We start from the raw sequence: 23,005 nt of genomic DNA, 5'->3' as shown, positions 1-23,005 counted from the left end.
ACATATTCATCTCTGTTGTTGTCCACCCTGCGACTTCTCGTAATGTTCGTGAGACACATTTACTCGCTTCCTGTTCCACCAGCCAAGAGCTCCAGATGACACTCGGAAGATGCCCCAAACGGTAATGAAGTTGGCTTGTCGTACGACCCTGGACAGTACCCAGAGGTTCAAGTAGACGCCCCATATAGTCTTTGTATTGAAGAAGACATTGAAGTTTCCGATCATTTGCATGACCAGGCGGCCATTCGCAGGGGTCGGATTTACCGTGCTGTTGATCGCGTAATTAAAGCATCCACCGACTAAGTGAAATGGTAGGCTGTCGAAGAGGAGCACACGTAGGATGTAGTAGCAGGTTGATGCGAATGATTCTTCAGACTCTTTGTTGTCTACTTCATTAACAGATCCCAAATGCCAGTATACGCTTTGATGTCTCGAGACATTAAACGTACGATCGGCATCAACCACCCAAGAACGCCACGAGGATTTTTCCGATTTCTGGAAGCTTTTGGTAGCGTAGTATTGTCGGTGGTATTCCAGCTCCGAAAGGACGAAGAAGGCAAGCGCAAAGTGTACAGCGCGGTGCTGAAGTCCAGTCTCTTCGAAGTTTGGTTCCGCAGTCTTGCCAATAGCGGTCGTGGCTTTGTCGAGGTACAATAGTATGACTGTAGTGATGACGCAGTATGTTTGCGACGCAGTCATATCGGCTGGGCCAAATCGTGTTCCGAAAGCGACAATGAGGCCGATGTATGGCGCACTGCCCCAGATCATGGCCGTAGGACTGGACGTCTGCGCGATGAGGCTGGAAAGGTAGACTGCAAACATGCAAAGCGAGACTTGCACGGCGTAGCGACTGGCTGAGACGCACTTCCATCTGCGATCTGCCATAGCTCTGGTAAGTGAAGGCATGGGTGCGAGGTTGTTGTGTAGCGTTAGGGCGATGCCCAGGGGTGTTCTTGTAGCGGTGTGGGAGAAAACGTCGGAAAAGATGGAGGCTTACGAAGACTTTGGCGGTACCATGGTAACATCGCCCCACAATGCCACAGACTGAAGCAGACCCTTGCACAAAAAGCCCAGGATGTCTCTTTAAGTTCTTCGCATATCGGTCGCCTCTGAAATGCAATGGCTGTGAGTGGCTCGCTAGGGATTCCTACCTGGGAGTCATCGTTGGCGTTGCAACTCTTGGTACTCCAGTGAAGCAGCCTGGATTCCAACAATTCACACCTTCGACTCTCTATAAATGTAGTGCTACCTCCGTCTTTTAGTCAAATTGTGCAGCCATGGCTTCCTTACTCACCCTGCCCCGAGAGCTTCGCGATGAGATCATCGATTTACTGCTACTTACGCACAACCCGCAGCCTGTGGATGTATCCGAATTCGACATTTATGAGCCATCTGAACTCTATCAACCTCGGTCGTCCGCCTTTCCTCGCCCCGTAAAGCACCACGCTGCTGGCCTGTGTCAGGCCTCACGTCAAATCCGTGTCGAGGTTCTCCAGCGCTCATGTTCGCTGCGCGTGGGGTTGCGATATGCGCTCCGAATCGTTATTCATAGGACGGAAACTCGCAAATATGGTTTACGACTGGAGCCTCGCCTGCGATGGGTCGACACACCCGTTGCCGATGCCACCAATCTCGACAGATTCGACATCTTGTTTGAGTTAAACGACTTGTGGGCCTGGGGATGGGTCATGACCTATAAGGATCGTTCGAAAGTCGGTCGCCTGTTGGATGATGCTGTTAGCGCAGTCATGTATAGATTTGACCGCAATGACTGCAAGACCACAATCAACAAAGTCAACATCGAAGTCACCGCTAAAGAAAGCCCAGCATTTGCGCGCTCTGGTGAAGGTCTCAAAGGCGACAATGCTTTGGAGAAGCTGGAAAGGATCCTTTCTGATGGCGGACAAGAACTTGCGAACTTCTGCATAGCAATGGCTATCAAGAGTGACTGCCTCGGATATGTTAATCTGGTAGAGTATACGGATACACACACCGTGTCACTTCTTGCACATAGGACGACCAAATATTGGGAACGGATTGGTAGCATTTCCCTGCAAGCCGGTACTGCGGTGCGCAAGAAGACCTGGTATATGGATCGAAAACTTATGGATCGCATGCATAATGTTCAAGATACGAAGTACCACGAGTTCATTGCAGGGCTACTGCTACAAAGAAGTCGTGCTGGCCTGGATCATGAGTCCAAGCTTGCGGAAGATCACTACGAGGATCCCGAAACGGTCATCTTGCAGGGAAGTCGTCATGTATATGCCAAGGGGAACTCTACAGGCGTTCGCATTCACGAGGCTTTGTCAGGCCAGCACCATGCGAAGGCGAGGTACTACGGGGCTTCGAAAGGAGAGTCGAGACGGGAATGTTTTCGAGAGGAGTGGAAAGCTTGAAGGGGTACTAAAGATACAATCAAGGAAACCGAGATGGCAAAGAAGAAAAAATGGAGAGGCGGCGGGAATGTCATCTCGGGGCTGCGCTGATGCTGTTGGAGGGTGGGATCGGAGTTGCTGTCGCGTCGCGGACGCGTCGGAAACACTGAAAGTGATGATGTCATAGCGTGCTGCAAACTTGTCCTCATTTCCTCTTTATCCTGTGCCCAAGCCCACACCCGCGCATCTCCTCATGCATCGCTCGCCGCCCTAACAAATCGCACATTGGCTCAAACGGCACTTCCAAGGACTGACGACAGTGCCATAAAGCCACAGGTGATTTTACAAGAAGGCTCGATTGCAGAGAGTTCAATGACTCGTTTTATTGTCATACAGGACCTGCTACTGGAACCGCAAGCCGGTCGACACGACGAACCGAAATCCCTCGTAAAACTCTAGATGCCCTATGAGCGCCTCGGTATCCTCATGTCCATTATACCACACAACAGAATTGATGCGCCGCCGATATTTTAACTGCCCGTTTTGTCCTTCACTTATATTCACCGGCCCTCAAACCGAACTTTGTTTATCGATGTGTATGAAGCGGCTTAGGGGCCTGCTCTGCCGACATCCGTGGATATACCATTCTTGATATGCTGGCGCTTACTTCAACGCTTATTCGATGCCCGACCTGCTCCTTCTCCAGCCACTGCTGCAGCCTTCCGAGCGCGTTTTCCGCCTGTCTTCGCATCTTCTTCCTCTCCTCCCTTGTTACCACCCTTCTGCTTCCTGGGCTCTGACGCCGCAGCCGTCCTTTTCGCTGCGTTCCTTGCGGCGCGAGCAGCGGCTGTTATCTTTTTCTTTTCCGGATCATGGAGATGGCATCGCCAACTCGCACGATCCTTCTCTTCAATATCTAGACTTCTTCGCTGACAGGCCGTTCCGTCATTGTTGGTGCCTGTACACCTAGCGCGGACCTGACCCTGCGCGAAGCCTCCAGGCTCTGCTTGTTCTTCCTCATCGGTCGCTCCGGAGTTCACGTCGTCGCCCGCGGCAGATATGTCGTCCTCGTCCATCAGTTCCTGGTCCGATGTGTTCGCCTGGTCGTTGACAGGTCCGGATTTGGTCACGGAGTGGGCGCAACCATCGTTGTCAACATCTCTTGTGTGCTCGGCCTGAGTGACGTCTCCTTGGTACTCCGGAAACTGGTTCCGAGCAGCGTCTTCGAGGAACGACCAAAGCGCGGGGTACAACTTTGGGTTGTATATGTACGTATCGAAGCCAATTCGCTCGCGTATTTTGCGGTACTCCCGAAGCATGGCCGGTGACACTTCGACGTCGTGGAACTTCTTGTCGAAGGTAGCTTTTATCTTCGTCGCTTGAAGAGCCCACATGACCCATCCAGATAGCTCGTCCCGCTTGGCAGTGAAGATGTTGATGCTTTTTACCACACCGCTGCCTGTCTCTTGTAGAGAGTCACTGGTAGCGGCGTCCGGAAGAGCGAAGTACTGACAGTAGCCAACATACTGAGAAATGTCGTTGATCGAATGGAAAGGAGCGGCAGGTAGGTGCGCGACGGCAAGGAGCAGTTCGCTATACAGTTGGATGTATAGACACTCGTCCCTGCTCCAGTCTCCTAGCGCAACACGCGTGACCGCGGGTTCATCAGGAGTGCTGCCATCGTCGGCCATGGCGCGCGATTTGCGGTGTGTTACTCTGACTCTGAGGATTGAGAGCCAGTCCCAGGGTGGTTTTGAGGCAAAGTATTGACGGGGAGTAGGAGCGTTAGTATGCGGATCGTCTTTCAAAACAGCGCACTGTCCTGCAATGTAAGCGCGATGTTACGATACTGTCAGACAGACGATAGACTGTATCTTCTATGGGGTCTGCATCGCAGCAATGGGTCTTGTGCGCTAGTCCGATCAAGGTATAGCTACAGAATTTTAATCAAATACAGCCATGATTTTGCTATATTCACTCCGCTAAATATTTTTGTCTAACTGCTACTGATGCTCTTTCATGTCTTCCGACTACTCTGATTTACGCCTCCTCAGTAGCTCCCTCCTGTACACCACCTACATCTTCTCCTACCGTTCCTTTTTGAGCAGCGTCGAATTTGAACGAATAGGCGTCCACAATGGCGAGGTCGTCTAGATTGCCACGACACTCCTCCAGCAAGACAGCATTCGATATGACCAACTTGTCCGACACCTCGATTTCTAAGCGATACCGCAAGGCCGCCACTCGATTCGCCAACGGAGCCTTGCTCATGTACTCCTGATACTTGCCTCTGATTTGATCCTCTTCCAAACCCTCCTTCTTCCATTTACGTACGTGTGTATCGCGGACCAAATGGCAGTCTCCGTAATCCCGCCTCATCTCGCACAGTAGCTTCTTTACGTGACGCTTTTGGAGTTGCGCTTCATCGAACTGTCGTTGATACTCCGTTCTCACCTCAGCATCAGTCCAGCCATCCTCGGCGAGCCACTTTTTGATCATACCCTCCGTAATGTCGGGATGTTTGCCGATTTGCGTTTTGCACAGTCGATGTACGGTGCGAGCAAGCAGACGAAGTTTGTGGTATTCGTAGGCCATTTTGTGATACTTTATGGTGATGCTCCACTGTGTGTCGCCGTTGTCGAGACATTCGCGTGTGGACGTGGTTTCCCATTGTGGTAGGTTGCCTAAGTCCTGCCTTAGTTGGTTTGTTAGCTGCTCAGCTTTATCGCTCATGATTTTCGAATGAAGAGCTTCTGGCGACTTGGACTAATCTACTATACGCCGCTTATAAGCCTGATCTTGTTTGCTGTGACTGATCATTCGCAGCTTCTCCTATTTTCCACGTGAACCTACCCGCCTGATCCAGCGACCTGAAAGAAGCGATCTCTGAACCGATCAAACACTTTCCCCGAATACATCTCAGCATATGACAAGAGACACTGAATAGAGAGGTAGCATTTCGTGTCGAACAATTACGAGCTGTACGCCTTCCCATGCGCCACGTACCGAGTAGCGTGTCTTGCCCAACCCTTCGTCCCATTCCCCACACCGTCAACTTCTCAGCCTGCGCTAACTGACACAGGCCAACAACAAGATACCGAGAGAAACATGCGTCGCCCGACCGTATGTGAGATGGTGCAACGTGAACACCCACCCATTTCATGTTGCGCTATTCTGCCGCTCCATCAATACAAGAGACCAGTGTGATATGAGATCAGTCGTCCCGTACGTCTTGGCCAGTCTACAACAATATTAGTAAAGCCTGTTCTCGCTGGAGAGCTGGTAGACATACCGTATGAACCTTTGACCAGAGTTGGCCGGGCCGAACTGGCGCACTCTTCTTCGGCGGCGGCGGTGGCGGCGGCGGTCTCCGTGGTGGAGGCGGCACGTATGAGTCGTCATAGTCAAAGCCTTTCAGACCTGTCGGACGGTGTCCCAGTGAGCAAGGGGCGGGGCACAAGCATATCGGTGGCCTATCACAGTCGGTCAGTTCAAGGAGCGTCAGAAACCAGTCGAATTCACACTTGCCGGTGCATAGGGCGCTGTTCTTCTAACAGCTCATAAGCCTCCATAGCAGGGTCGTATCCGTGAGTCTTGAAGCTCTCTTTCCGCAAATAGTACTCATTGCTTAGGATATGTTCCCATTTCGATTTTGTGCAGGTCTTGATACAGCCTGCGAGCCGAACATTCGGGATGTGCTTGAGGTATGGAAAGGCGAAGATCAGCGCCCACTCGACCATGATCTTATGACACGGATACTTCATTATGGTTGGCGGGCGATTGGGAAAAGAAAACCAAGGGTTTGAATAGGGAACGTATGGTGATCCAAATACAATCTCGAGGTTATTAAGGGTAGCGATTCCTTGCAGCAAACGAGCTTTTGGTACAAGCGGCGGCAATCGAAGGACGGGGTAAATGTCAATCCCGAAAAATCGGAAGCATTCTTTTGTACTCAAAGAGAGTTGGATATGAGTGAGCCAGCGATAGTTAGATGGGGCAATTGGTGCTTCCAGCACTTTCTCCAGCCAAAGTCCATCTGCAAAGTGCTTTGTTGTACCCTCCCACGCCGCTTTCAGGCCCTCACCGTAGATCTGTTTGCTGGCTCGAAGGATGGCATAGTTGGGTGGATCTGGCCGGGAAGCCGGTGGGACTTCAGGCCAATGAGATACAGGCATATTCCCGCTCTTGGCTCCCAGAAAGACTACAGGCCCTGACACATTCGGATTTTCTCTGGCGACAGGATAGATATTGCCACCCAAGATTTGCCGGAGAATCTCGCAACGTATCTCGGCAGGCAAGGTCATGATGGAGAAGTCCTGGTCGTTCGATGCCCACCACCCCCGCTGAAGCTGCCAACCAGCTTCACCCAGGCTATCCCGAGAATTGACCAGGAACAGAAGCCATGTCTTTAGCGGCATGCCAGGTTTAGGTCCGTTCATGTCGTCTTTCTCGCGTACCAGAATGGTCTCCGCGGTCAAACGGCGACAGCCTCTCGATAGTGTTGCCTCAACAGCCATCGGAAACTCTCGATCCTTTTCCTTGCAAGCGTACAGCTTCGTCGAGTACTCCTCCAAATGACGGGGCCACAGGGGAGGACTCATCGTCAAATGCGACACTTCTAAACCAATGCGCCAGAAGAGCATGTACTGCTTGTTCAACTCGGCGATCGTCTTTTTGATAACTTGCAGCATTTGATCGTTTTTCTACGGTGGGAGCACCCTCATTTTCCACTTGTATTGCTCCGAGGTAAGGTACAGCTTTGATGACGGAGGGGGAGATAGGCAGACGGAGAACATGCGACTCGGGTCATTGCGGAGTCGGTAAATGCGACCGATAAGTTTGTCGTCCACGTAATCATCGGAGCGGTACATCTGGTCGAGGAAGCAAATCGCGACGTACTAGGAATTGTGGTGTGCGGCGGGCTGCTGGACTTGAACACAGCGTAGGCGGATTAGTCGTCTGTCATACAAGCGGTTGCGCGTTAAGAATGGGCCTCTCAAGTACTCGTATACCAGAAGAGGGGGGGGACAAGAAAATACGATCGAGGAGTTGACTATTTGACAAGGGCAATATAAGCGCCAGGCATTAAATACGAGACGGCGTATGTACGAAAGACCGCACTGACCTCCGTGGTCACAATGAAGGTAACGAGCGGCCTAAAGGTACTCCAGGTACGGACAAGTGCTACACTACATTAGTGGTCTAGCCGATAGAATAGCGTTCTTCGGGGCAGCATATCGCAGCATGTGATGGTCGACATAATGAAAGTACGCTGCCTTGGGGAAGTTCCGAGTCTTTGTGATGGTCGACATCGAGACTCGGTTGTGATTGACTGTTCGCACAACCCTCCTCTTTATCACGTAGGCCCTCTCGAAGGATTGTCGTTGGACGACACCTCACAAGTAACAAATATTTGCGAAAGTATGCTCAGCGTGGGAAATGCGACGCCCATTGTTGTTTTTGACCTCGATCTCGTTTTCAGCTCCCGTACCGAACGTAATGCGCCGTGTTGGATGTTGTCGATGCAGTCGTGGAGGCCAGCGGCTCTAAGCTATATTATAGTTTAACTTCTTTACTATGACTATATATAGTTATACTATAGACCTCTAATACCTTTTATTTATTTAGCTTAATTACGTTGAATGATTGAAACGTGTTCTACTATACTACGGGACGTTAGGATCGCTATAACTTAATTGAAAGAGATCATAGCAATGCAGTATATTGTCACCGGTATTGCCGAACTTCATAAGGTAGCACATGCTCGCAATACCCAGCCAATCGAATGCGATTCTAGCGTGTCCCCAGAAGAAGAACACTGACGTGCTTAAAGCCACCTCGTGAACCACCGGTCGTCGCGTGAACCAGAGTGAGGCGCATATACGACGCAGGGCGTCCATCGCAGCAGAATCGTTAACGGGTGAATATTCGCTGCTGACGCTGGTCACCTCGGCACCACGCCACTGATACAGCACATGACGTTGTATAACAGGATATCCGAATCGGGTAAAGCCATTTTCCTTGCATACGAATTGGCATATGGCATCAAGTGAATCTTGAACTACTTGATCGTCTTCATGTTGCAGCCACACGAGCACGCGAACGGCACTTGCGTAGATGAAGACCGTACGCTGCACCTGCATGGTCGTCTCCTCGTTATCGGCCTGATTGATGCAGAGCTCGTCGGCCCAAAGCGTTCTCGTAGCATCGGCGCATCGGAAGCGCTGCAAAGCCTCAAACAGACTGCGGGTGGTGCTGACGACATGTCCGTTGCAAACGACAGTTTTGCGATCGTTGAGGTCACCCCAAGCATAGGAGATGGCTTCGTAGCGAGCGTCGTCGTCGTCTACGTGGACGGTCCTCAAAGAGCAAGTCACAGGCTCGTCCCAGGTGCCGGGAGCCAAGTCGATGACTCGAATGGTTCGATCTCGAGATAATGGGTCGTATTGAAGAGTTTCGTGTATTGTGTGGGGGTTCGAATGCGTCGTCTCAGCCTGGCCGGTATGTTCAGAAAGAATAGAATGCGCCTTTGACTCCGACTGCGGTCTGGTTCTAGGTTGGGCTTGGCCAGTATGTTCGTGTCTCCTAAATCTTGACAGGCGTAGTTTTGTGCCGAGGTCGTAACTCTGCGCGCGCATGCGGTCGAGTAAGTGCTCCATGATAAAGGATCTCGGGGTTTCAAAACGTTGATGCTGCACGTAACAGGTTGGAGACAGCCTATGTGGTACCGTAAAGTCAAGCTGATCGATCAGGCGTGCTGCGCCACCAAAACCCCGCACTCATCCAGCTTTATTGGCTCGCTGACAGACCCTCATATGGGAAGGAACCCCCATCTCATATCAGAGCGCCACTGTTCAGCATGACCTCCTCCTTCCTCCGTCGCGCCTCAAGCTTCTTTTCCCTCTGCGCAAGGTATGCCTCCTTCGCCAGCCGTCGCTCCTCTTTCTTGACTTTGTATTCCGCCTGGAGCCGCTCATTGTCCTGTTCCTTCTTCTTTTCCGCCTTGATAGCATGCTTGATCTTCTTGTGTTCGGCTGACGTTATACGCCATGGTCGCAACAAGACTGCCTGCTTGAATGCAGCGGTCTCAGCCCAAGCTTGCGCTTCTTCGTTGGTTGTTTTGACAATTGAAATGCGCTGCAAATCCAGCTGCTTTGCGCCTCTGAACTCTGATATGAGGCACTTTGCCTTTACAACTGTGCCAATGTCTAGGGCTTCGCCGTCCACCACGACGTCGAAGATGCCAAAGCGACTGACGATGTTCAAGTTCTTGATTTTTGTGTCTGAGGACGTATCGACGGGGTTCCGTTCGACGGGAGGTATTCGTACAATCTTTAGCTCGATGGTTGCGCCGCTTCCGTCGTCTATGGTGAGGGCCGTGTACTTGAGGTTGATGTCATCGATGGCTACTACGACGCCGACGATGCGTACATAACGGATAGGGTGATTTAGATGGAAATAAATGCGCTGGGCTGTTCACGTGTCAGCAATAGTCATAGCACTCGTTAGAATGGCTGCTACCTTGGAAGTCCTTCTCAGACCGAAGAGCTTGCACATCTGCAGCAGTGAGCTTCACCCATATATTGTATGTAGGTGATGCTCTGAAACAATAAGCGGGGTATAGCCGATAAGGACGCGGTGGCGGATCCGTTGACATGTCATATTGTGTTGCTGGTGCACAAGGTGGGATGGAAGCAAAAGAACGCGACGCGTCTCATCGCCGCCGCTCTACGCTGTCACGTGGCCTGTGACGCCAAGCCGACTAACCCATTCTGACCGCATCGGAAGATCGGCGCTCTGCGTTCACTATCTGCATGCACCTCACCACGCGATGCCATCCGATGCAGCCGCTCCCAAGAACTGTGGCTTGATCGCATTGCAGGGAACAATCAAGGCCTTCACTCTAGCAAACTGTATCTCTAACCTCCGCCCGGCTGCCAGCAAATGCATCGTATACAGGATGGGCAGCAAGCATGCTACAAGGTCCACCCGGCCACCTGTAGCCCCATCACACCTCAACACCGCCGTTTTGCCATCATGCCCGACAATGGTCTATCGCAAAAAGCAGCCAAGTGGGACCACTTTACCGCGAACTAGACCTCGGTGCCGTCGAGGCTACCAATAGTGCGACTCCCCGCTAAGCCGGCATGAAGCTGTCCATGACGAGCTAGCCCAACCTGCAGCAAGCTTGGAGCTATTCCCAGCTCTCGATTGAGAGCTTCCAAGGTATTCCGGTCAGACTTAAGGGCAGGGTAGCAGCCCGGTATGCGCCCGACGACTGCTGATTTTGATCTCTCATCTTTTCGAGGCTGTGCCTTTTCGTCGCATACTACTAACCCCGCAGCATTTTCTTCGGTTCCTAGACGTTCGTTGTCGCGGACTTTCGTTCTACTACCCGGCTTCTTTCTCTGACAGCCTCGGCGACTTTCAACACGATGAGGTCATTTGCGCCATGGAGCCTCGTCGCTGCGACATTGACATTATGTGTCGCGGAACCGATCGCAAAGCCTGAGGCTATACCACAGCAGATCTCGAACAATGCGCCATTCTCTGGCGCCGTGTACATCGTAAATCCTGACGGCCAGCAAGTCGTAGCGCAAGACGCAAATTGGTGTCCTTCGTCAGCTTCAGTAAGCTGCAGCAACGTCAACCAACCAAGTTGGTGAGTAGGAATTTTGAGAGACGACATGGCTCTTGCTGATCAATCCCAGGTGCTGTCCATCAGGCTACACATGCGCCGTTCCCGGCAACTCCAACGGACTGATCGGCTGCTGCCCAAGCGGAAACCAATGCGGAGGCGCAGTAAACGTCGCACAGGTCACGACCGTAACCGTATACCCCCAGCAGCAAACAGCTGTCGTGTACGCTCAACCCCCTCCTCAAACGACTGTATACCACAACCCGGACCAGGTACAAGGCGGCTTCTGCGCCACAATCACAATGGACGGACCCGATCTGCCCAGAGCAGAGCAAGGAGGTTGCGGCACAATATTGATTGTTGCAGGAGCACCGAGTCTGAAAGTGCTAGGTGTAGGTGCCGGCGCAGTTGCGCTTTGCCTCCATCTAGCGTTGGGCAGGATGTTCAACGACGCATTATGAGAGACGATAGATGTTGTAATGAATTCACGAATTACGAGTTTACGCAGTACGATATTGTACGCGGCGTTAGATTACTCGATACATAACGATAAAACTACTGGTTTCCCCTCTTCGCATCCTCCTCGTCGTTCTTTGGTACACCGACGAACTTGGGTACGGTGACAGCGTTCAAGTGACGGAAAGCCTAAAAATAATTAGCATCCAATATTGATTGCGCAAGACACGCATGGCACTTACGTTCGCAATACTGCTATCCGGCAGCTTGCCATCCCACTTATCCTCGACCTTCTTAATCTTACCCTGCTCATCCAAATGAATAGCAACAACACTCTGAATCAACTGCTCCTTGTTCAACCCCTTGATAACATATCTCGTCCTCAAATCCATAAGAATCGGGTTCCCCGCATCCTTAACCTGGTGGTTGAGCCTCTCAATCTCGCTAAACGCACTCTGCAGTCCGTACCATTGCGCGGAATACTTCTCACGCCCCTCGGCGATGGTGATGGGGTCCGTGAAGGTGGCGTCGTCGCGCCAGAGCCGCAGTTTGGGCAGCGAGGGGCGGCCGGCGAAGAGGTCGAGGACGGAGCCTACGATGGTGTTTTGTTGCTCCGAGAGGGTGACGCCGGGGGCGGTTTGGACGTTTTTCGTCTCGATGTTGAGGTTTGAGGGGGCGGATGACATTTTGGCGGTTGTGATTCGGGATACCTGGGATGAGAAGGCTGGTTTGGTGAAGGTACGGAGGGTTTGGTTGTAGGTTTGAGTTGCGAATGGGCGGAGATAAGATGTCATTGTAAGAGAGAAGACTTGAGCGAGGCGTATTGGACAGACGGGTTATTATAGGTAAAATGTATTCGGTGGCTATGTACTCTGCCCACGAGGCGGCTTTGTTGCTTTCTAGGCTGCTATCCAATTGCATGATTTTGGCACGCGTCATCATGAGAAAGGTGGTACAAAACGGTCAGGGTTACGCAATTTGTGTGGTGATCGATGGAGGTGGTGGCATTTTGGTCGATGCGAATAAGTCATGACGCAATGGTGGTTCCTAAGTGAGATTCGCGGGCGATCCCTTCGCGCGTCGGGGGTCGAGGTACGCGAGCCCTTACCTAGGTAGCGGGGTAGGGGCTAGGTTGTTCCGAGAGCCGTTTGTGAACGTGAATGTAAATATTGAACTTCATGTATTTGCTGCTTGAGTCAAAAATCTGTTTTACGAAGGAGACGACTGATGCTGCTGCTGCTTGGCGTAATCCGAATCGGGTAGGTTTTCGAAAGCCGTCGATTGCGGGTGCCTGGACTATTACCACGCGCCGTCTGAACTTCCTAACAGCCTCGAAATCGTCCATGCCCCCTCCAAGTCCGTCATCAGTAAAGCCAGCACGCATACATATCAGATATCGGAGGGTACAACGCAGCGGAAGCTGGGATCTTTCCTGCTGCTCTCGTCACGAACCGACTGTGGGGTCTTCAAGGCGTCGAGAACAGCCAGCGTCGCCCAGCCCGTCACGTGAAAGGTCTCTCATGGATGAGATACTAGGTACCTCATGCGATATCTATATGGGACGCAATTTCGTTCGCCTGTATACTAAAGCTCCTCTGCGCTTGTCACCGGGATGAATACGTCGGGTCATTGTTGACAGGGATCCTCAGCTGCACATTCCAAGAGATGGGGAACCTTCGTCCCAATAACATTTGACCCGACAGCTGGTGGAACACTTCACGAAAGGTAGGCTCCTTCTCGAAGACTTATGAAATGGGCGACTACCCAGGCGCGCAAAGTCGGTGAGAATGGCATAGGCTGGTGAGGCACGAAATCTGTCCGCCAGTGTGCACTTTCATCTTCGTTTATCTTGAGTTGCTGTTATTTACACGTCTTATCACCAAGCCTTTTAGCTCACCACTTCTCATCCGACGGCCTCTACCGGCTAAGCACTCTGCTTCCATGCGGCAGAGCGAAATATGACGTTATTCCTCAGACGAGCGCCTGACATCGCTGGCAGCTCCTCACCAGCGGCAGCTTTCGAGAATCGACACTTTTCGGAACAAACAGGGCAGCAAAATGGCAGGACTAGCGCACTAGTACCGCCCATTACCTTGACATCACAAATATGGAGTGATCAGACTCCTGGGCAGAGCGCCCCTTTTGACGACGTGCCAATTGGCTCGAACGAAGAAACGACTGCGGACCCCTCAAGACAAGAGCCGGTTACAAAACGAGAAAGCCGATTGGCATCTCTATTCATCGCACTACTGGCCGTCAGCCCCATGGCTATCGAATATGACGCGGCCGGTCAGCAGACTATGGAGGCAGCACAGAACGCATCTGTAAGCGCGACACAACCGGAATCTCCCAAGAAGACAGCATCCCCACCAGAAAGGGGGGTTAAGCGGTCAGAGATTCGCAAGACCAAATGGAGGCGCTTCAAGTATGAAATGAAACTGAAGATGAGGATTACGGGCAAAGCGAAGGGGAAAGATCGGTGGAAATGGACACAGGCAGAGGACTTGGAGTTGGAGGTATTGAGATCAGAAGAGCGAAATGTGTATACGGATATGGAAAGGCAGCACAGCAGCTGATGTCAATGTTGTGCAGATTGTGCCTTGAGCGCACCTCCTCGAGCATTGGATTCTATGTATCCTTCATATCCTTTCCAAATTAGATCGCTACTGTTCATGACCAGCAGTAGCAACACTCAATATCTTCTCTTCCAGCCCCGGAACATGAACGCACTCAATGCCATGTTCCTCTAGCTTCTTCCGTCCCGCATTCTCGCCTACAAATTTCTCCGGCTCTTTGACGCCAAGATACACCTTCTTGATCTTCTGCTCTCCATCTTTCCCTCTCGTTCGAATGAGCCGATCCGCGCATGGGAGGTTACCACTAAGCCGAAGGTTACAAGGCTCCATGGTAGTGTAGATGACGGTGTTGGGTGGTAATGCTTCCCCAACTCTTTCCTCAGGCAAGCCGTGTGCTTGGGCAAGCTTCAAGAGACAACATTGCTCCGCATGCGTGTTTCCTTCGCATTCCAGAGTGTAGCCGCGCGAAAGGATGTTCCCGGTATCTGCATCGACTAACAGGGCGCCAACACGGAAATTCGAAGGTTTCGGCGGTGATTCCTGGGCTTGGTCAAGGGCCAGGCGCATGTATTGGAGGTGGTCGTTGGGGTCCGGGCCTTGGGCTGGGGGCACCGGGCCGTCCCATGTTCGCACGGGACCTGTGTCGTAGTCGACTTGCATGATGATGAGGGAGGAAAGTGAAGGTGATGTAATTGGCGTTCTGGCGGGTGGTGATTGGGGAACAGTGGGTCTGGTACGCTAGCTCCGTTAAGTCCGGGCTCACGGTCGCGTCGCGTTCTCACGCAGGCGTCGACCGTCAGTAGTCACACAACCTCCATATCCATAACACAACACTACAACATGGCACGAAGACAGAGAAAAGAGCCGTCTCCCGAGGAATCCGCCGACGATGACTTTGTAAACAACGATCAGAGCGAAGGCGAGAACGACATGGACGAAGAAGATGGCCCTCCCAGCATCAACCCGTATGAGGTTCTTGGACTCGAAACAGAAGCCACTGCCGACGATGTGAAGAAGGCATACCGCAAAATGGCGCTCAAATGCCATCCAGGTCAGTGCCCTTACCACACATTGTGAAGTGCATCGCTGAACTATGACCAGACAAGGCTGCACCCGACGAGAAGGAAGCCGCCAACAAAGCCTTCCAAGAGATCGCATTCGCATACGCAGTACTTTCCGACGATCGCCGACGCAGACGCTATGACCTCACTGGCAGCACAGCCGAGACAATGGAGGACGATGATGACTTTGACTGGCTGAAGTTCTACCGCGAGCAGTTTGAGAACGTCGTCAATGAGGAGGCTATCAACAACGTCGCGAACGAATACAAGGGCAGCGAGGAGGAACGTCGCGATCTGGTCAAGGCGTTCAAGAAGGTCAAGGGTAACCTGAACAAGGTGTACGACCTGGTCATGCTATCCGACATCCTTGAAGACGACGATCGGTTCAGGAAGATCTTAGACGAGGAGATCGAGAACGGCACAGTCAGCTCATACCCAGCGTACGAGGCGGAAACGGATGAGACGCGTCAAAAAGCCAAGGACGCCGAGAAGAAGCGGCGCGAGGATTTCGACAAGAAGCAGGCCCAGAAAGAAGAGTCGGGCGCCACAAACGGCAAGACCAAAGCCAAGGCGAAGCCGAAAGGCAAGAAGGGCGGCACAGACGACATGGCAGGCCTAGCCGCTCTTATCCAACAGCGCCAGAAGTCACGAGCAGGCAACTTCTTTGATTCGCTTGAGGCGAAGTACGCGCCCAAGTCACGAGGCTCAAAGCGCTCGACACCCATGGAAGAGCCATCCGAAGAGGCTTTTGAAGCCAATCGCAAGAAGCAGAAGAAGAGTGGTGGTTCAAAAAAGAAGGCTAAGGAAGAGAGTGAAGATGAGGAGATGGATCTCGACGGGGAGGAGGATATAGGTGATTCTGAGGATGAGGAAGAGGAAGTGCCGGCGCCTAAGAAGTCGAAAGCCAAGCCTAAAACACGCGCGACACGGGCACGTGGGCGGGCTTAGTACTGCTGACCGTGCCTAAGGTGGATCTTGGAAAGTCTTGCATATGGCGATGAATGGGCGGCGTTCTCGAGATCATATACCACAGCAGTTTGCATAACACAGCGTCGGAAGCTTTGAGTATAGTCTACTTCACCGGGGCATCATTTGATATACTTCTTGGCCCTCGCTAATCATATCAAAAGGCTCTTTTAGACCATTCCATGTCTTCATACTCTCTCCATCATCTGAACTACGTGACAGCAGAATGTCGTGATCCAGTGCAATCGCAGGCTGATGCCGTCTTCCTAGACCTACCTTTGTCTCTTCCTCTTCGTTACCATCATCAAGGCACTATAGCGTCTGCTCTCTCACCTCCACAGCTGATAATCACCTTGAGTTTCTGGAAACGACCTCAAGCAAACAGCTTATACTGCCTTTGAGGCTATTACGACGTCAAGGCTGCTTCACGTCTCGTCCCTTTGTGGGCACTCACCCTGGCTTGTCTTACTAGTCCGCACTCACTCTCACGTTCACCACGCGTTTCCACGCTTGACACCACGCTATTTCACCACGCCTTTCTCGCTCAAACCGCCTCTCGCAAACAACACGCTTATCACGCTGACCTTCCACGTCCTCTACGCGTCTTACCAAGTTTCTCACCATCCCCTTCGACTACAACACCATCGTGTCTAAAAGATGCCGGGTCTCACTATGGCTATCAACCCAAAGGCCCCTACAGCGAGGAAAGTGAGTTGGGCTTTCACAGCACTGGTGACTGTGTGGCAGGATGCTAACAACAGTAGAACCCCGTCACTTCAACACCCACCCCCAAAGTCGCCGCGAAGACTCAGCAACAGCGCAAAACATCGGTTTCTCAAGCCGTTCCGAAGACACAGCAACAGCGCAAGAATTTGAATGCGCAAAACTCGCCCAAGGTCGTTGTGAAGCAGCAGCGTAAAACTTCTGCTGTGAAGCCGACGGCTATGGTGGATAACAAGAGGAAGATCAAGGCTGAGGTGAGATGAACCACTTGAGTTTTTTCAGGAGCGAGACTGACGATGTTGTAGAATGTCTCACCGACGATGGCTGATCTCCAGGTCAAGCCTGTAGGAGCAGAGAAGGGTACTGCTCGGCCAGAAGCTAGGAATGAGTCGCCGCCCAAGAAGCAGAAGGTTGAGGAGACGATGGCTGAGGTACGTCATGTGGAATACCGAGGAGACCAGATGCTCACACTATCCCAGATCATGAAAGACACCACAGTCATGTCTCCGTCCGAGTTCAAGTTCACCGCGCCAAACACGCAGTTCCCATCCCTACCACCATCCGCCGCCACTCAATCAGCCCAGTCCACCCAGATGATGACGAACCTCCTCCGCCACGTCCTCCAAACCCAGCCCACGCTCCTCCCACCCAACCTCTCCCTGCCCATAACATCCCCCCACATCGACGCCATAGCGCACTCAATGTGGCAAATCGCCTTCAAACACGTCGTCATGCTGCAACGCGCCTGCCAGTACAGCGCCATGTACGCGCCCGTCAAACTCGCAGCGCTAGCGAAGTTGAACTTCTTGCCCAGCTGGTGGTTCTTCAGGGACTTGGTGGTTGGGGGGTTGCCGGGGTTGGTCAAGGGAGGGGATGGGAAAGGAGGAGAGAAGGGGGGTGGAAAGGGAGGGCTGGTGATTGATGATAGGGAGATGATGGGGGTTTGGGATGAGGCGGTTAGGTGGTGTGGGGGTGTTGTTGCGAGGAGGGAGGGGGTTGGTAGGGTGGTGGGGAGGGAGGAGGAGAGAGAAGGAGAGGAACAAGAGGGTGGGATGGTGGTGCAGGAGGAGGGGTTGGTGCTGGATAGTAGGATGGTGGATGGTAGCGAGAGTGGAGAGGGTGCAGAGTGAGGCAGACGTGACGCTGTTCGGTAAAAGCCTAAGCGGTTTATGATGGAGTTGACGAGATTTGGTAGCGGGCGTTCGAGGATCGGGAAGATAAATGTGCAGTTGCAGCGAACGAGACTTTGCATGCAGGTAAGATGAAAGGACATATTCCAATTCAGAGCCCTTCATGCAACATTGGCTATCTCGAATATGCGTTCATTTTCCCGGTCTTGCAACGACAACAGAGATGACTGCAATCCATGTCGCATTCCGTTTTGCTGCATATGTCATATCGAATCTCAAGAAGTCAGCTACTCCTAAGGCAACATACACTTGAGCCTTGATGATAGTTTTGTAGAATGTAACGCAGATTGCAGCCACTCCCGCTAACCACCATCGCAATTGTCATAGGTCTCGTAGTTCAATCGTAGGAAGCAGGTGAGCATGTGCGCCACCTTCGTTCTCACGATCCCACGCCCATCGTTTGGCAAGAGAGGGGTCTAGGGTACCATCGAGCATCTCCACGACGTAGCGACCAATCGTAGGCATGAACTTCCATCCATGAAAAGAGCCGCCTGTCGCGAGATACAGCTTCTGGCAATGTGGGTGTGGCGTGATGATGAAGTCTTGACTTGGTGTCACTGCATCCCTAGATACTATTAGCCCGGTTCATCATGGTGGTTGCGCCGCGCAACTTACCAGCACACACGATACTCGTCAAACTTGACGTTCTTCCCAGGTTCACCCAGTATGTCGTTCTTGACGAGTTCAAGCCGCTGCATAAGAGCTTCGTTCGGCTGCCTCTGCGCTTGACCGGGCTCGTTCGGCGGGGAAGAGAACTCTTGACCTGATGCCTCGTGTTTGACGGTGTTCTTGTAGGCCTCGTCTCTGCAGAACTTGACGGTGTATGGGTCCTGGTCGGACAATGGCGCTGTTAATGGCATCACTTCCCCTAGATTGTGTCAATAGGGATGCAAACGATGGGCTTTGGTCTTTTTACCTCGTGTTGGTAAGACAGAATGTACTGTAACCGGAATTTCGGTGTATTGCTGCCCATTCTTTGGGTCGAGGTTGACGATGCCAGTGACCACTGCTCCGGCAACCAGACGCCCGTCAACTTGAAGCTCTTTCCTGTTCGGAGCACTGTCGGCGATTAGTTTGGCCGTGCCTGCACCGGTCGCCAGGATGATGCGATCTGCTGCGATGTTCTCACCACCCTTCGTCAGAACTCCAGTACATTCTCCATCAGTACCGAAAGTTAATACATCGATGTCAGCTGCGGTATACTTGACTCCTGCCTCAATGGCGGCGTCAGTGTAAGCAGTTAAAGCCTTGGTGGCTTCGGCCCACCCGCTATCCCTGTTCACGAATACTTCGCCAACTTCAGAGAAGTCGGTGTTGTCGTAGAAAGAACCGTACATCTCTTTGAACCGTTCCGGGCTCACCATCTCTGCATCGACTTCGATACCAAGCTTCTCGTAGCTCTTCAAGATCTGGTTACCCAGGTCGGTATTGTCGATATTGATCAAACCGCTCTGGTGGTAGAACTGCCTGAAGAGTGGGTCATGTCGCCAGTACCCTATGGCTTTCAACGCCAGTTCCATGTAGAAGATGTCGCCATAGTCTGCACGGATGACTTTGTTCCAGTCCCAGGATGCGGCAAGAGGGCAGGGGTATTGTGTTCGGTCAACCAGTTGTATATGTGCTTCGGGGTACTTTTTAATCAAGTAGTACGCAGTGGAGACACCGAAGACTCCAGCCCCGATGATGAGGTATGATGGCTGTGAGCTCATCGCGCATGGTTCTTGAGGAATTTTCGTAAGTCGACCAAGACCTGTGGATGTGCATGAGTTGAGTTAACAGTTCGCATGCTTTATGTATGGTGTTGACGAGCAGTGTATGCATGAGTCGGAAACGGCAGGAGCGAAAGTGGTGATGACGCACACCCCTGTCATCCTCAGAATCGCGCTAGTCCCCTCAACGCGTCGCGTCGACCAACGCTCCAACGCCCCAACTTATCGATTGCTCCACCCACCCACCATGACGCCCAAGACGCGTTCGAGCAACCAAGACGCCGACTACAAAGTCTACTATTCCAAGAAAGTGCCCCAGCAGGTGCGCTTTCCACACAAGCGCAAGACTGTGCGCCGGCGCTCGACTCCGGTACATGATGGGAAGCGGCAAATGGTCTTCCTGCCGGACAAGATGAGGAGGCAGGGTACGCCTGTTGTCGCTGACTCGGATGAGGATAGTGATATAGATCTGGAGGAGGATTTGGAAAGCGGAGGGGTTTCTATCAAGGTTGAGGTGGATGAGGAAGAAGAAGAGCAGCCTGTGAGGCAGACGAAGAGGAAGGGGAAGAAGAGGAACAGCGATGGGGTGCAGCAGGAAGATGATGGAGAGAAGGAAACATCGGAACCTACATCTAAACGCCGAAGGACGGCAGCCACGCCTAAGAATCCTCGCCGCTCGAGGCGCGTTGAAGCCGAATCCGGTGACGAGAACGATGCGACCGCCACCAAGACCAACCGCGAGCGCACATTACAGCGACAGTCAACAATGACGCAATTGGTAGACGGACGGAAGCCCTTGCCAGATGACGAAGAGCCTAGCTTTAAGCCCGTAAAACAGAGCTCGCGACTGAGTTGGGGTGGACGTGGCAAAAGCGAAGCAAAGAGCGACCGGAAGCAGCGCACGTTGACGCAGATGATACCAGGCATGCGACCACAAGAGATCATGTCAGATGAGGATCTAGACGAGATGTTGAGCGATGTCGAGGCAGAAGACAGGGCTAGTCAGACCTACGGCGATGCTGTTGCGCAGCGCCTTGCCCAACAAGGGTTTTATCGAGTCGAGGGGAATGGTGCAAGAGAGGACAACGGTGAAAATGAAGCTGGCAACGACGTGGAGCAGAACCCAGAGGACGAACACATTAAGAAGGAGCCCACGGCAAACTCGCAAGACACCCCGGAGTTGGTGGTGCAATCAGTGGAAGACGAGATGGACGAGGACTGCGAAGACAGCTACAAACCCACACAGTTCATCGAAGCGCCTGTCACAAGAATGACCCGCGCGACGAGACGAGGAAATAGACCACGAGTCGCAGATACGGAAGAAGCTTTCTATGCGCCGCAAGGGCAGGCCAGAACCCGCAAAGCCCGCTTCAGCCTTTTATCGACTCCAGAGAAACGCCGTGTTCGCGAGATTCCCTCCTCTCAGTCACCCGCCGACTCGCCACTATCGACCCAAGTCTCTCCACAAAAGCTACACCGATCACCCCTCAAGCAGCGCTCGGACAACCCAATACTTGCACCAGAGACACCTTCGAAACGCAAGCAGGTGACATTCAAGATGCCCTCAATAACACCTATACCACCACCAACACTGAGGAAGTTCGAGAGTACGATTCAAGACTCTGAAGACGAGGATGATGGTGTCATAGAAGAAGATCTGCCCACTATAGGATGTCGCGGAGATGGGGATGCGCAAGCCTTTTCCGGGCGCCGTGAAGCTGCGACTGGGAAAGCCGTTGGCGCTGATACTCAGGCAGTACTTGACAGGATCGACCAGGCATGTTCCGATGCAAATGGAGAGGAGGCTATGGAGGATTCGGCGTCATCACAGGAATCAGGCGATCTACCCGAGCTCCGAGGTGACCAAGAACCTTCTCCCGAACTTGGCGACCCGCAAAAGCAGTCGAGTGGCAGATCGTCCTCTACTATAGCCGAGTACGTCGCTGTTAAGCAGAAGCCCGGATATGACGAGGACGAATACGAGGATGACGAAGACGACGACGCAACGATATTGCCCACAGTCACGTTCAATCCGTCGAACGGAGAGAGGCCAATCAAGAGCGAGGCTAATACCAGTAGTGAAGGAGAATTACCCTTACCAGAAGAGCAGCTCCGCTCCACCCCTCCAGTCATCGAAGACCTCAATCAAGAAACCTGCCCATCCACACCGATGATCATCAACGACGATTCATCGGAAGAAGAAGAAGCCCCACCACCAGACCCAACGCCTCCACGATCAAGCAAGGCACATGTACCGCAGTCCACCTCGACAGACCTCCACCACTCAGCAGACCTAAACGGCGAATCCATTCAAGTCCCCCGTTCCCCATCCCCCGACCACGAAACCCAACAGTCCCACTCCAGCAAAGCCGAACAACAACTCCACAACGAATGGTTCTCATACTCGCAATACATCAACGCCCGAGCCCCCGACTCCTCAAGCATGCGCGCCGCCCCCGACGCTTTCAGCTACAACGACACGCCGCGCCTCCCCCCAAACCAAAACACAGCAGCCCATTCAAACCACCAACCATCAGGCTACCACCCTTCTCAAGCAACAACCGTGGATGAGATCACACAGCGCACACCCCGACGTAAGCGTACCACTCAGCATTTCTCCAGCACGCACACAACGCCCCATCGCATCGCTAGTTCTCAGCCGAATATCTCGCCCGATAAACCGCCGCCGTTGTTTATACCTAGTAGTTTTCCCAGTCCGGAGAAGGTTGCTGCGGAGGGTGAGGGGTGGAGTAGTCCTATGTTTGGGATGACGCAGGCGGTTGGTGGGGGGTGGAAGAGTAGTCAGTGGGCGAGTTTGGAGGATTTTAGTATTCCGCCGATGCCGCCGGGGATGGATGGGGATGGGGAGGATGAGTAGAGGGGTGGTGGGGTGGAGTATGCATGGGATTGAGTTGGATAGTAATGGTATAAGATGTGATGTGGACATGAAACATATGTCTGTATCTACGCATAACAACGTAGTCAATCACGAAACCTCTACTGTATATTTGTTAACCCTGTGCAAAGGCAATTAATAACATCAGACGAGGGTGTGGTCAGAGATATCGTGCTGGTGTAAAAGTATTGTACCAAAGTCATTGCAATCGGATCATCACGAGACGAGCGCGCAAACAACGGAAGTATTGTACCTGATGGCATTAGGGTTTATTGGGTTTAACAGTGGGGTCGAGCACGTTTGTAGGTGCGGGTAGTAGCGGCCGTGTCGCGCCTGCAGGCTGCGCCTTCGCTTCGCTTCGACCACGATTCTGAACTCCAAATCGCCCACTGTCAGCATCAAACATCCATCA

At 52.5% G+C, this 23,005-nt stretch overlaps 12 protein-coding genes across 12 annotated transcripts; 5 read left to right on the top strand and 7 right to left on the bottom strand.

Annotated features, from left to right (window-relative positions):
• Positions 1-6: 6 nt before the first annotated feature.
• On the bottom strand, positions 7-906 carry J4E87_010979 (uncharacterized protein; the record flags this gene model as incomplete). The annotated part of the gene is made up of 1 exon (XM_049382547.1): positions 7-906. The coding sequence occupies one exon, from the start codon at positions 904-906 to the stop codon at positions 7-9; it is 900 nt and encodes a 299-aa protein (XP_049227723.1).
• A 371-nt stretch (positions 907-1,277) lies between these two features.
• On the top strand, positions 1,278-2,399 carry J4E87_010978 (uncharacterized protein; the record flags this gene model as incomplete). Its single annotated transcript, XM_049382546.1, has 1 exon — positions 1,278-2,399. The coding sequence occupies one exon, from the start codon at positions 1,278-1,280 to the stop codon at positions 2,397-2,399; it is 1,122 nt and encodes a 373-aa protein (XP_049227722.1).
• A 647-nt stretch (positions 2,400-3,046) lies between these two features.
• On the bottom strand, positions 3,047-4,069 carry J4E87_010977 (uncharacterized protein; the record flags this gene model as incomplete). The annotated part of the gene is made up of 1 exon (XM_049382545.1): positions 3,047-4,069. The coding sequence occupies one exon, from the start codon at positions 4,067-4,069 to the stop codon at positions 3,047-3,049; it is 1,023 nt and encodes a 340-aa protein (XP_049227721.1).
• Positions 4,070-4,418: 349 nt separating this feature from the next.
• Positions 4,419-5,111, bottom strand: J4E87_010976 (uncharacterized protein; the record flags this gene model as incomplete). Its single annotated transcript, XM_049382544.1, has 1 exon — positions 4,419-5,111. The coding sequence occupies one exon, from the start codon at positions 5,109-5,111 to the stop codon at positions 4,419-4,421; it is 693 nt and encodes a 230-aa protein (XP_049227720.1).
• A 4,101-nt stretch (positions 5,112-9,212) lies between these two features.
• On the bottom strand, positions 9,213-10,149 carry J4E87_010975 (uncharacterized protein; the record flags this gene model as incomplete). Its single annotated transcript, XM_049382543.1, has 2 exons — positions 9,213-9,850; positions 10,146-10,149. The coding sequence occupies 2 exons, from the start codon at positions 10,147-10,149 to the stop codon at positions 9,213-9,215; spliced, it is 642 nt and encodes a 213-aa protein (XP_049227719.1).
• Positions 10,150-10,813: 664 nt separating this feature from the next.
• Positions 10,814-11,477, top strand: J4E87_010974 (uncharacterized protein; the record flags this gene model as incomplete). Its single annotated transcript, XM_049382542.1, has 2 exons — positions 10,814-11,040; positions 11,090-11,477. 2 exons carry the CDS (start codon positions 10,814-10,816, stop codon positions 11,475-11,477), a joined length of 615 nt encoding a protein of 204 aa, XP_049227718.1.
• A 94-nt stretch (positions 11,478-11,571) lies between these two features.
• On the bottom strand, positions 11,572-12,158 carry J4E87_010973 (uncharacterized protein; the record flags this gene model as incomplete). The annotated part of the gene is made up of 2 exons (XM_049382541.1): positions 11,572-11,661; positions 11,715-12,158. The coding sequence occupies 2 exons, from the start codon at positions 12,156-12,158 to the stop codon at positions 11,572-11,574; spliced, it is 534 nt and encodes a 177-aa protein (XP_049227717.1).
• A 1,977-nt stretch (positions 12,159-14,135) lies between these two features.
• J4E87_010972 (uncharacterized protein) lies at positions 14,136-14,708 on the bottom strand (the record flags this gene model as incomplete). Its single annotated transcript, XM_049382540.1, has 1 exon — positions 14,136-14,708. One exon carries the CDS (start codon positions 14,706-14,708, stop codon positions 14,136-14,138), a length of 573 nt encoding a protein of 190 aa, XP_049227716.1.
• A 180-nt stretch (positions 14,709-14,888) lies between these two features.
• J4E87_010971 (uncharacterized protein) lies at positions 14,889-16,057 on the top strand (the record flags this gene model as incomplete). Its single annotated transcript, XM_049382539.1, has 2 exons — positions 14,889-15,099; positions 15,150-16,057. The coding sequence occupies 2 exons, from the start codon at positions 14,889-14,891 to the stop codon at positions 16,055-16,057; spliced, it is 1,119 nt and encodes a 372-aa protein (XP_049227715.1).
• A 675-nt stretch (positions 16,058-16,732) lies between these two features.
• On the top strand, positions 16,733-17,928 carry J4E87_010970 (uncharacterized protein; the record flags this gene model as incomplete). Its single annotated transcript, XM_049382538.1, has 4 exons — positions 16,733-16,783; positions 16,840-17,052; positions 17,104-17,229; positions 17,278-17,928. 4 exons carry the CDS (start codon positions 16,733-16,735, stop codon positions 17,926-17,928), a joined length of 1,041 nt encoding a protein of 346 aa, XP_049227714.1.
• A 381-nt stretch (positions 17,929-18,309) lies between these two features.
• J4E87_010969 (uncharacterized protein) lies at positions 18,310-19,697 on the bottom strand (the record flags this gene model as incomplete). The annotated part of the gene is made up of 3 exons (XM_049382537.1): positions 18,310-18,553; positions 18,604-18,835; positions 18,905-19,697. The coding sequence occupies 3 exons, from the start codon at positions 19,695-19,697 to the stop codon at positions 18,310-18,312; spliced, it is 1,269 nt and encodes a 422-aa protein (XP_049227713.1).
• A 247-nt stretch (positions 19,698-19,944) lies between these two features.
• On the top strand, positions 19,945-22,575 carry J4E87_010968 (uncharacterized protein; the record flags this gene model as incomplete). Its single annotated transcript, XM_049382536.1, has 1 exon — positions 19,945-22,575. One exon carries the CDS (start codon positions 19,945-19,947, stop codon positions 22,573-22,575), a length of 2,631 nt encoding a protein of 876 aa, XP_049227712.1.
• Positions 22,576-23,005: the final 430 nt, after the last annotated feature.

The sequence above is a fragment of the Alternaria ethzedia genome (assembly GCF_023757985.1).
Source record: "Alternaria ethzedia strain BMP 0044 chromosome Unknown scaffold_61, whole genome shotgun sequence".
In the NCBI taxonomy this organism is placed as follows: Eukaryota; Fungi; Ascomycota; class Dothideomycetes; order Pleosporales; family Pleosporaceae; genus Alternaria; species Alternaria ethzedia.
This window is presented reverse-complemented; position numbering and strand designations above follow the sequence as displayed.